Here is a 13,458-nt window from a genome sequence, read left to right as displayed (position 1 = left end):
TTACCAAATACATTAATGGAGGTCAGTTAAAGTAGTTAGATTAAAATCAACACTTTCAACGGCCTACTTACTACCCTTGGTTTGTCTAATAAAGTACTTTAAGTACTTTTATAAACCAACGGATCTTCTACAATACAATGCGACCGTTCAGTTTTCTCATAGAACACCATGAACTTATTCCTAAAGGGGGGCTTCTAACAGAGGGCTAACATATCTTCTTACGAAAGACCTTTCGATCATCTCACAAATCCCTAAAAAAATCTTCTCATATATTTCAAATATGTTACTTGTAGCAGACCATTTCTGTACTGTTTTTCATCCTTAACCATAAATAATGTTCCTTGAAAGAATATAATACTAGAACAAATAGCGCCATGCTATAAATTGCATATCAATTATTGCGAAATGAATTTAACATTCATTTAATTATGGAAACATAATTATAATAAAAATATGTTTATAATAAAAAACAATATGAAATATTTTGGAAAATTCTTTCAATACCAGCTCAGTGAATAAAAAATACGTTGAATTGATTTTATTATTAAAATATTTCTGGTGCAACCAGTCCGTCGTATAATATTGATTTTTATTGCTTATTATGAATGTGTATTCATTAGTTTTCATATTAATATCGCAGTAGTATTGCACAAAAGATAGATGGTAACAGACTATGTTTTAATTATAATTTATTATATAGGGAAGAGAAAATCTCTGATTTCGGAAAATTACAATTGTATAATTGTTTGAATAGGTTTTCTTTCTTTTTCCCAAACTTCTTCTATTTTCTTTTCAATATGGATCTCGTGACGTATACATGTTATTGACACGTATACGTCACCCCCATAGCAGATGGTTTTTGTACACAAACACAGGCCATATTTGCTTAAAAATCTGCTACAACTACCACAACTAAAATGTATAATTTTTATATTCTACCAGTGAATATTAAAGAGCAACCACTGGTCACCAAATTGCACAGCGGTTGTTTCGGAAATTGCTCAGAAGAGAATTGCTTTGAAGATTAACTCAAGTGTTACACAAGTTTGATAAACAATCATCTATGAAAAATGTGTTTGTAGACCAAAAACCTGTTAGTGGGCCTTCCTACTATATATACGTTTAGGAAATGACTGAACTACAATTGATAGGGGAAAATGGACTTCCTTTCCAAAGGTCCTAAGCTACAACTTGAGGAATGCCTTTGCAGTTTTATTGTGAATTCTTCAATTGATAGAAACCACAAAATACATTCACTGATATTAAACCTTACGATTTATTCTAATGACAGAAAACCTTACAAAAGGTAACCAATACGTCTTAATTGCGAATTTAATTAAATTTTTTTTTTTTTCAAAATCACACATATATTTATACGAAATATAAATGCCTTGGTAAGCCTGATGTGTATTTTTTGTTATTCACACGTATACGCCTCCATATGTACAACTCAATTTATACATTAATTTATTGTGCCTGGGAAAGATAACCGCACAACAAATGGATACAACATTTCTCAGTTGGTGTGTGGTAAATTTGTCATATTCAAATCAACACCTTGTAGACTAGCTTAACTAGCTTTGGGTGTGATAGAAAAAATACTTTTGAGATGCCTGTGCGACAAGTGGGGGTGGAAGTTCCTATTGGGGATGAAAGACCTTTGTGGGAATATGAATACGCCAGAAGGGAAAAAATCAATATAACCAAATCATGTTTTTTTTTTTTTTTTTTTTGCTGGCGACCCTATTATACAAGGAGAGATAACTTTTTCAGTAAAATTGAATGCGGATTTTTTTGTGAAATAATTCGCATTTCTAACTCGTTTCCTTGTGTGTCTCATAGAAGACCTTTAGATCCTCCCTTTAAATTTACCATTAAAACCCCTATATGTTCACTCGTAGCGGATCGATACAACTATTCATAGAAAAAAAATAACATTCTTGTAAACTATTTTACAATTGTTTTCATCTTGAAATGTATTTAAAATTCATTTAATTATGTATAAATAACAAGAAAACAATTAAATAATAATAAAAAGCAATATGAATTATTTTAGCAATTGCTTTGAATATCATAAAACCAATTGAGTGAATACGAACATATTTTCGAAGAGATTTTTTATTAATTTTTTGTGGTGCGAAGACAGGAGCTGATATAGGAGGCCATTTTTATTTTATTTTATTTATTTATTTTTATATTTTTTTTTGTATATGGGCAATATTGCCAATTTTTTAATATTCCATTTTCAGAAAATCAGCTTTTTTGTTTTTGTGGCACATCTATGATTTTTGGTACACATATAGAGAAAAATGTTCTGACTCCGAAACCGTTCGCGATCAAATTTTTGGTTGATGCGCGCAAAAGTTATCGAGGTTTTAATTTTGGGCATAAGAAAAAAATCTTAAAATTACGCCGTTTATTATATTGACCAAGAACGTTGATATATATCTTCCTCCGTAAAATAAGAATATGAATATATTATAATAATCACGATAAAGTTCCACATATTCGCGAAATATGAGAAAAATAAAAAAATATAGCAGATGACATCAATATTTTCATTATATTAATGGCATACACACACCTAAAAATTAATTTAAAAATATCTACATAATCTAAACACGATGGTGAATCAAATGATATCAAAATTACACAAGTCCGTGTAACGGTTTCTAAATCAAAGCGACAACAAAACAAGATATTAAGGAAAAATATTTGTTGTTGGTTTGAAAAAAAAATGTCATCATATTTACATATTTTTTTAATTGTATACAAGAAATTTCAGAAAAAAATGTTGGGGTTATTCTGTATTTTACCCGAATTTCGCCGAAAAATTGACATATAAAATAATAATCTCTTTTTGTGTATAAGTATACGCCTTGCGGTTTATATCAAGACCCTTCCGATAAATCTTAGAATTCTATAAATAGGAATAAATCTTAAAATAAAGTAATATTATGAAATATACATTTTAAATTGCGTGTAAATCGCGTAATTCTCAAAATCATTTGATGCGCATGCGGGTTCCAGGAAGTACTGAAGTTTATATTCCAATCCATATATATTTTGCGAAATTTTGTTTGACGGCTAAGATGTGCCACACGTTATATTGAAGTACCCAAAAAATCGTAAAACGCGAATAAATTCCGAAAACTCCATATGCCATTAACGCGCATCCGATTTCGGTGTGCACCCTAAAAAAATACATCGATCTATACCATTTCAATGTGGTCCATTAAGAACCAAGGATGTGCCAGCACAATCTATTTTTGAAATAAATGGCGTACATCTCTCTTTCGGCTGAAGTTTTTAAAGTTCTCTTCTCGAAAAAGATTAAAATCCGTATGAGGTCATTTATTGAAGCGGAAATGATACACAGAAAACGCAAATAAATCCGCGATATTTTCATAAACATTTTTTGCCAAATTTCGTCTTTTTGGAAGGCCAGTTCCCGCCGTTCTAGTAGATGGATTTTCACGAAGAAGATTTTATATCATCCGAAACGTAAAAAACCTTATTGATCGCGGGTACTCATATCATTCAGTTGACAGATCTAAAAATTTGGCCCGAAAAATAGGTTTTTTAGAAATTTGATCGCACAAAATTCGAACATTCGGATGAGTATTACTCTGAAGCTGTGCATACTACATACTCAAAATACATATCAAATTACGCAGATTCGCGACTACAATAATCTTATAATCGACTTTTATAAATTCCTGTTTGCGTATTAAAGCTAGAAGTAAAATTAAAAAAACACTCAAAATCGAGCTTCAAAATGTCAGCATCATTTAAAGGTAGATGTAGTTAAAATTTTGAAAAATCCCCATTTTGTTGGCATCTAGTTTTCTTTTGACACGAAGACTGTGCAATGAGTGGCTTAGTCACAAATCGATAGAGAACATAAAAAAACTGGTTCGCCTCAACCTGTTTTTACACATTTTTTTACATTAAAGTAGACACAGCTTCCACCAAAATAAAGTTTGGAGGTCAATATCATGAACAGTTTGCAACGACAGATCAATTAATCCAAAACTATTCACTTTCTTTCATATAATTAAGTAGTTCCCGAGTTATAAAGGGGTGAACCTCCGCTTCAGCTATGTTAAAAAATTGGCAATATTGCCCATATATGTTTTGAATCTAGAGCATGTTGGTTTTTCAGTATCCATAATCTTCATTGTACCAAAGCTGAGGACAGAATCTTTTTTAATTACAATTCAGAAAAAAAATCTTAGTTTCTGAGAATTACAATTGCATAACTATTTAATTATGTTTTCTTTCTTTTGCCAAGCACACATCTTTTTTTTATGAATTATAGCATTTTTCATTATGTGGACATGGTGGTGTATACATGTTATTCACACGCATACGCCACCCCCGAAAAATATATTGTTTGCACAAACACATGGCAACTTTTGTCAACTTTGTAACAAACATTTGTTATAACTGTAACATTTTCATAGTTTATCAGATAATATTAAAAACATCAAATGGACACCAAATTACCCAGCAGTTGCCTGGGAAATTACACAGAAGAGAATCAACACTTTGTAGATGAACTCAAGTGTTATACACAATTCTCAAGTATAAACAACAAGTTTGAATATCAACCATATATGAAGATGTTTGTATACAAAAAAATGACTGGGGATTCTTATGGCTAATGAAACTATATACATTTTACTACTGGAAAAATGTGTCTCGTCGAAGTAGTGGTTGTAAACACCAAGTTTGTTTAGACCCAATTTCTTTCAGACGATTTAGAGTCGATCTACGAAAGTCCATCCTCAGGTACAGGTAAGTACAGGTAGGTCAATGCCATTTAACATCGACAATACAAATTAAGGGGCATAAACAAATGAAAATTCGAATTCACAATATATATTTTTTGGGGGTTTCCCAGTCCCACCGAGGTGGTAATGGGCCTGATTTTTCGCTAGAATTTCGGTTCAGACAAGTGATCCATTCAAGGATCCAATTTATATAGTTGTTGATGATCGGCCGGCAGTTTTTATATCTGTTTTTTCTCCAAGTATTGGACACAAGTCTTTGCAGTGAAATTTACGACGAGAAGATAACAAAACCGCTGCAAATTCTCATTTGTTCTTCACATTATTAACTTTTTCCAAAAGCTTTCATATTTTTTTGTTTATTTCCGAATTAATGTCCCATAAAATTTTTAGCGAAAAGCAAAAAATGCACTCGTTTTGTGGATTTTGATCACAGGATTTTTGAAATTTTGTAGTTAATTTTAAGAATGAGCCTTAAAAGCGACTGTTGCAGGTTACACATTGTATGTACCCTGCAAAACGATGCCTTCTAGGCACACAAGTCCTGTCTTTCTCGGCAGCTCGCTGTACATTATAATATAAACCCCCTCCCCAAACCTGCAAATAACATTTCTCGTTTTTTGTTTATATAAAACTCTATTATATCAGTGGCTCCGGGTCATTTTTTCTCTCTAAAATTTAATCCACCACATGCTTATCACTTCGGAGAATATATTATGTCAAGGGTGTTTATGGCTTCTCAGTCTTATTAAAAATATTGCTTTTGCGTGAAAATATTTCTATTTTCTTCATTTTTTACTTTCTATCGATATATTGTTATCTTTCCACCCTTAGAATGTAATCTTAAAAAAAAAAAAAATGTGCCTACCTGAAATGTTATTTAAAACAATACAAAGAAATATATATGTAGGTATGTATGCATGTATGTATATCCCTGTTGTTGTTGCTTTCTTCAACGTAAAGTTCACTTCCACAAATTACTTTATAAACGTTTCTTAAGAAGTTACATTTAATAAATAACTTTTATTTCATGAATAATTTGCATTCTTTGTCTTCTTGTAGAATTGTTGCTGATGTTCTTGTCGTTGTTATATAAGACCAAGAGCAAAATCAACAACAACAACCATCCCCTTTAATTAACATCCCGATGATGCTTTATATCACAAACTCATTTGTTTTTCTCATGAATTTTAGTAATATCGGATATGAAATTGTTTTTGGCAAATATCTTTGTGGGAATTGTTGTTGCTGTTGTTGTTATTGCTATTGTCGGTTGTTGTTTGGTTGGTTGTGGGTTGTGTTTTGGTTAGCTGCTTACCTTGGGATACATTGCGACTCAACGAATCCATGCTGCCGCTCAAGCCATTTTGTGCGGTACGTTCGACTGAATTGAGGTCGGCAGAGCTTTCGTTGGGCTGCAACGTACGTGGCACATCCAAGATATTCCGTTGGGCATTGCTTTCGTCGCCCAATATTTGTGAACAATCCAAACCATTTGGAACACGTAGTATAGCCACGGATAAGTACATGTCCAATGCCTTGAAAGTGAGACACGTTATTGTTATTATTTTTCTGTCTTGTTTTGTATTCGCAAATATTTTCGCAATGATCGCCATTCAATGCTCCGCACGAGTTTCAATGAAATGAATACCAAAAAGGATTTCATCTAAATTCTGTTGTGAGCATTGAATGGCAACAGCAAAATGTTGGGCTACATCATCATGATGACAAATGAAAAAAAGTATTCTCCTGCTGAGATTTTGTACTGGTAATTCATTAGGGGCATTCGTTCTGTTTGATGTTTTTCTCTGCTCTCCTTTAGCCGGACCAGCAACAGCCAACTTACCTTGTGCATTATATTAAAGTATTGTGTTAAATCCTTGTGTTCACAGGTCTGCCAGTCTGCCTTGTAACCCATTAATAAAATATTTGGTTTTAGTTTGCCAATGCCGGAAGCCTGTTGAAAAAAATGGAGTTAATTTTGTATAGAAAAACATATTTCTCATTATTCAAAAATGTTGCCATCATGGCCCCGCAAAAAAATGTCTGTGTTTGGTTTTGTTAATACGCCCACAAGGTTTCAGTTTTAAAAATGTTTCAGTCATGGTTGAAATGTTAACTGGAAAACAAAACGTGCATATTTTAAATTGAAAAAATGTTCAATATTTTAGGTTATTTTTCGTGTTGTTGTTATTTTGATTAAATTATTTTCTCTATTTCTGTATTTGAGGAAAAAAAACATTCAAATTTCTGGAACCTAATGCTTCATCACAATATAGCAGTGTCCATCATATATTATATATAGTTTTTACTATATTATGTTTATTTTCCCATTGGAACATGACTGCGTATACATGTTGTTGGCACGTATACGCCACCCGGGGACACAGATGATTATTTTAAGTGTTTGCCTAAACACATACTAGCCAGCGATACTGTTTTAATAAAAATACTCAATTATTTTCTTTTATAGTTGGGAATATCATACAGTAACATTTCTTTGCAATATTGTCCAGTGGTTTTATATGTTATTCACATTGTAGATAAAGTGAAATGTTTACTAAATATACATATATGTGTATATACAACAAAAATATTTATTTATAATTACAAAACGTAAATTCGCATTATTAAGATGACCTTGTTTTTTTAGCTTCAATAGGTATATGAACGGAGGCATAAAATGATTCTAGTCGAATGTATAGAACATACATAATTTACGTGACTACAGAAAATTTGATTATATGAAGTTTTTTTTTTGTGATGTGTGTGTCCTTAAAAATAGGGTTCATTTAAATTGGAAATTTCGACATCCTTTTAAAGCTATCCAATTTCTGTTGTTCGATTATAGTTTTTCGAACTAATAACATATAAACATAACAATATATAATAGGACATGACATGTTCTTATTTGTCAAATGTCCAAATTCATAACATGTTTCAGACGACCAATGACAATGACAAGTATTGACGCGTTAAAAGGATTCCTTTTTTTGTTCGTTTTTGGGTTAGTAATCAGAGTTGCTGCTTCCCACGCAGCAACTCACACACATTCAGGAAATAAACATGAACCTGCAATTTTCCTTAATAGGCATGTCCTTCAGTTTTCCCCCGTTTTCTCTTTCATTATTTAGATGGTTAGTTTACCATCCCAAGGAATGCTTAATAAGGACAAATTTTCTTTGTATTGGCAAAAGCCGAGTGCACACATACACACGCACACACCAACCCATCCACACTAACATATTTAATTTTCTTGAGAATACAAACAAAACAAGCACACAATCACTACTTCAAACAAACGAACAAATCATTAGGGCAAACTTAATTTCGACAAATGATCATCATCATTAACAGAACAATAAACACAGACACACACACATACCCACACACATATATTGTTACTAACCTGCATTAATGCCCGGGAACCAGATTCAAAATCCTCACCATCCACTAATGAATAGAAACCTTTGACACGATGTCTGCGGAACCAAGTGGTGGCACGTTCCTGTAAATAGTTGCGATAACGTTGTGAGCTAGTGCCACGCAATACGTGACCGCAAACCATCAGCGATAAATTCTTCGTCAGCATATAGGCAAAATCGACCAAAACCGGACGCGTATTCGGCAGGCCGGAGAGTACCAAAATTTGCGGACGATAATTTTTAACATGCTCCTCAACGTTATTCAGCTGTTGTACAGAAATCAAAGCGTTCTTATAGGTCTGCGCCTGGGTGGTGGAGCCCCAATTGACGTCGGGCTTGCGGTAGGCTACGATTAAGTACAATGCCAATACCACAGCGAATGTGATCAAGGCGGTGGCCCACGATATCAGGAACATGACAGCGACACAGAGGATAGCACCCACGAGACTTAGCCACATGTTGTAGTACTGAAAACGGAATAAGGAATGAAGAAAATATTAACATAAATTAATGTACATTAGTGCAAAAATATGTGGATGTGTTAGTGGTACATGCAAGCTGGTGTTGCTGTTGTTGTTTTGTTCTTGTTGCTGCTGTTGTTGTGTGTTTGGCAAACAAGACACGTTTAATCTTCTCTCTCACATAAATGCAATAAAACATTCTTATGATGCCAAATTGTTGATACTGTTCAGGATAATTTAAAATAGAATGCTGGAAGGGATTGCTGGTTGGCATCCTAAACGATTTCTTGTTGGTATTGTGTATATACTTCAAAAGGGAATAGCTTTAACGGGTATTGTTTCACAGGAAGTTACAGTTAAGTGGGTGGTTGCAGCGCTATGCCATCGTCAAGACTTTTATTTGGAATTACTTACACGGAAAGGAATGTCTTATTATATATATCATATAGAAGAGGAAGCAATAATCTTCTATTAGAAAAATTATTAATTTTTTTATAAGCAGACGTTATGAAACAAAATTATGTGGGTTCCCTAAGAGATATTTCTTTATGAGATATTTTGACATTGAATGACAAATATTAGAATATCCTTATTTTCTATATGTCCGTCTTCTATAAATTATAATAAATATATAAAAAAATAAAAAATATAATATATTTTTACATATATCAAGACATATTATTCCAAAAAATGTCTATTGGTATATTGTATAGAAAGAGCTATTGGCTTTTGCTATTGTTTCATGTAAGAACTCTCATTTATAACACTGAATTTTTCATCCTAGGTCGGTCCTTATTGGGAAAACTAAATACCGATAAAATTACCCAACAATATCAATTTTGTCATACTAAACACATATTTTTCTATTAATACACATAAAATATTATATAATATATACATACATACATGCATGTTCCATATAGATGTGTATTATTACTCACTTTAAATGTTGGACGCCAGCCAACAGGCTTGGCTAAACTGGCATGGAATGTACTGAAATTGATTAACATGTAGGCGGCCAAAAAGAAATTCGATATTAAAGGAGCTATGAGATTTAGTTCGCCAATTAAAATAAAACTGAAATCACCAAAATGACAGGCGGCAGGCAGGAAGGACAACGAGGTCAGGCGGGCAGTCAGGCAAGGACGAAGGTTGACACAGCAACAGGGCCATTTGTTAGATTTGACAGAGCACAGCAAAAATAACATCAAAGGAAAATAAAAAAGAAGAAGAAGAAAAAGAAAAAAAATTGAAAAATTAATAACAATGCTTACATTGGCATTTCATAATAAGAAGTTAAGTAATTTCTTTAACAAGGACCAAGGCCAACAATAAAAAGAAACGAAAAGAAAAGAAAAAAAACTGTAACAAAGCAATTGAAGACTTACGCCACAGCAATAACAAATGTCAAAACATAACCACGGACCGGTTCATTATTTTTTCCGAAACCCTTGGCAAACCACACAATCTTGGGATAAAGTTCATCTTTGCACAAAGCCTGAAATAATAACAAAAACAAAATCGCATTTTTGCCCTCCATTAAATGTTCGAAACAAAAGTTTTAATTAAATGCAGTGTTCGAGCAAAAACTAAGTAAACATTTTCCAAAAGCCGCTTAAAGCTCAGCGGAGAAGATTTACGAAAAATAAAAAACGATGTTGAAATGCGAACGCCAGCCTTACCTGAAATACTTTTGGCGCCGATACCAAACTGGCCAAAGCCGATGAGAGTGTGGCAGCAAAACAGCCAGCATATATGAGTGGGCCAAAACCGGAGACTAGCTCAATGACTTGGAAGGAATTCGATAGACCATATTCGCAAGTGCCTGAAAAAAGAATGAAAAACAATGTTGAAAATTCCTTGTAAGAAGATTACAATTTACAAAAAACATTTTAATGCCAATATTCGTAAGTTGTTGCTGTTTATGTGACGAAATATTTTGCAAGGAAGAGACAAATCTGACTGATTTCTGATATCAACACAAGAACAAAAATATGGGATAATGTCCATCCACCTCCCAAATTCTTCTTCATGGCTTAAAAAGAAAACAATGTAAAGAGAAACAAATACCCTTAATAATGGATCAATAGTTATATTGAATGGTGTTATTTTTAGCTATTTGAGGAACTTTCCTTCTTCTTTTTCCAGCGATCAATGGGTTTATTGGAGATTATATTTGGAATAAAGAAACAGAACAAAAGAAACATTTTATCTTTACGGATGACCAATGGGGAGGGTCATATGAGGCTTTGTTCTTGTTCCATAAAAAGTATCTTTGGTATTTCATTAGAAATCCTTTTGATTTTCATTAAGAGGGCATTGATTCACGATAAGAATACTTTTTTATGATCCATTGGCAACCCTTTAATAAAAACTGAAGTTCGTCTGTAAGAAGAAGCGTCAAACTTATCTATAAGAAGATCTCTCAAGCTCATCTATAAGAATACCTCTCAAGTTCATCCATAAGAAGAGCTCAAGGTTTTCTGTAAGAGGACACCACAAGCTCTTCTATAAGAACACCACAAGCTTTTGGAGAAAAAGACCCCAACCACTTCCAAAAGAGGGCCTCAAGCTATATAATAATATTCCTGAAGTTCTTCAATAATAAGATATTTCAAGTTCTTCCATAAGAAAATAATTCAAGCACTACTATAAGCCAATCCCTCAAGTTATTTTATAAAGAAGATATCAAGATAGAGATTTCAAGTTATTCCATAAAGAAGCTCTTCTGTGAAGAAGAACCCAAACTCTTCTATAAAGAATACTTCAAGCTCCTTTATAAAGAAGACTCTTTTATACATACAACATTAAGCTCTTTTATAAATAAAACATCAAGGTCTTCTTAAAAGAAAAAACTGACTTGGCCTAAAAATCTTATGCATAGAAGGCTTCAAACTCTTTTATAAAGAAGACCCTAAGCTATCCAATAAGGAAGATTCTTCAATAAAAAATAATACATAAGAAATTTAAGCCCATCTAACATAAAACCTCTGCAGTTCTCCTTCAAAGGCTTAATCAAGCTGTTATCTGAGAAAACCTTAGGACCTTCCGCTATTTTTTGTATAATTTCCGCTATTTTTGTATCAGCTTTCCTTCGTTAACATTTCCAAACCTTCCCCACCCCCTTTTTCCCACCCTCTTTGCAAAATATTTTATATCACACTCTAATTAAATATTTATAAAGTGTAAAACAAAATCAGATTTTTGCATTCTTCCCTTTTGCCCCTAACGTCACGAATGTCACAATGTAAATAATATTCCACACTCACCTGGAAGGCAATCCAAAAAGGCAAAGGAGCCATTAACCATATCGGTGACATTGCCGGTGGCATCACGAGCAACAGTGCCGCCAGCCATTACAACCATTATCAAGTAAGTGATGGTTGTTATTAAAATTGCCAGGAGGGTACCCTTTGGAATGGATTTTTGAGGGTCCTTTAAACGCAGGAAGCATGCAAAAGAAGTGTCAGAGTTCGCAATAAATTTAAAAGCCTTCATTGAATAATGAATGTAAATTATACCTTTAAATCACCGGAAATGTTGGCACCAGCCAAAATACCTGTGGCGGCCGGAAAGAAGATGGCAAACACCGAAAAGAAATCATGAACAACACCTTTTTCGGGACGATAATCGGGAAAGAAATTCTGCTTGAATAAAGTCACTGCGAAAACAAGAACATAATTGGATTATTAAAATTCTATTAGATTTGGTGTGAGTGCGCTTGTGTGCGCTTCACTTACTGTTATAGCCCAGGAAACCTTTGGCACGTTCTTCATCACTTTTGGGTCCAATGAAACTGCCAATCATGAAATCAGCAATGGCCACCAACAAAATAACCAGCAGACCAATTTGTGCCTTAAAACAAAAAGGGCAATTGAAAATGAAAAAATGAAGGTCTGAGATGAAAAGTTGATTTTTTTCCTACTTACTTTGGCCTCCCATTCCATGCCGACCACCACAATTATCAGCAATATGAGAATGGTTACACTGCCAATAATGCGCACATCTTGTATGCCACCATCAACAATGCTGACATCCATGGAAAGTAATAAGTCCAGCATGGATTCACAGAAACCCACAACATACATGGCACAGGCCACAGCATTCGCCAGAGAGAATATCAAACCAATGGAACCACCAAATTCCGGACCCAGCGAGCGTGATATCATATAATATGTTCCACCTGAATGTCAACGAATAAAAGAAGAATGGATAAATGAATAAATATTTTTTTTTAATTTGTGACTAAATCTACAAATAAAGGATAATGAAGTAGAACAGGGATGAGAATTTACCAACAATTTGTATTAATAGATTTTCTTATTTTTGTAGTTAATTTATGCTGAAAGAAACGATAATGAAGTAGTGGGACAACTGATTTCATACAGTATTCAAATAATCGCATTTTCATTCAGTTTTAATACCAATTCCAGTTATTGTCATATTAACGATCTGCCCACTTATCTGACGTTATTATCCTGTTGTTCATTTACAGCCTATTGTTCTTGATAATTTCTGGACCAAGTTGGGTATTTTGGGTTGTTGCTTCTTGTTTCCTTGTTTGAGAAAACAAAAGCGAAGGAGACCAATAGAGCCATTCACATTTTACATGTATGCATGTAAATGGTAGGTGTCCATCTGGGAACAATGATCCTGTATTGCCTAGAGGTCGATTATAGATGAGGATGTATGTATGCGTGTGTGTGTCTCATGCATATTTCGCAATTTGCTTTACAATGGGCCAATTGATGAATACCCAATACGAAACAGGGTAGTGGG

At 33.5% G+C, this 13,458-nt stretch overlaps 1 protein-coding gene across 1 annotated transcript in view; it reads right to left on the bottom strand.

The window, feature by feature from the left end:
- The window catches only part of LOC133321201 (bumetanide-sensitive sodium-(potassium)-chloride cotransporter), a 56,749-nt gene that overhangs the window by 11,706 nt on the left and 31,585 nt on the right, over positions 1–13,458 (bottom strand). Inside the window, exons 5-14 of the mRNA XM_061530289.1 lie at positions 12,609–12,862; positions 12,420–12,534; positions 12,201–12,340; positions 11,949–12,114; positions 10,362–10,504; positions 10,068–10,177; positions 9,621–9,756; positions 8,203–8,685; positions 6,640–6,750; positions 6,112–6,331 (exon numbers count right to left, since the gene is read on the bottom strand). Coding sequence (XP_061386273.1) covers positions 6,112–6,331; positions 6,640–6,750; positions 8,203–8,685; positions 9,621–9,756; positions 10,068–10,177; positions 10,362–10,504; positions 11,949–12,114; positions 12,201–12,340; positions 12,420–12,534; positions 12,609–12,862 — 1,878 coding nt within the window. The remainder of the gene's footprint in view (positions 1–6,111; positions 6,332–6,639; positions 6,751–8,202; positions 8,686–9,620; positions 9,757–10,067; positions 10,178–10,361; positions 10,505–11,948; positions 12,115–12,200; positions 12,341–12,419; positions 12,535–12,608; positions 12,863–13,458) is intronic.

Source organism: Musca vetustissima, unplaced genomic scaffold, assembly GCF_032173495.1.
Source record: "Musca vetustissima isolate MV318-11 ecotype Yass unplaced genomic scaffold, APGP_CSIRO_Mvet_v1 utg36418, whole genome shotgun sequence".
Taxonomy (NCBI): Eukaryota; Metazoa; Arthropoda; class Insecta; order Diptera; family Muscidae; genus Musca; species Musca vetustissima.
Note: the sequence above shows the minus strand (reverse complement) of the source record. Positions and strands in the feature narration are given on the sequence as shown.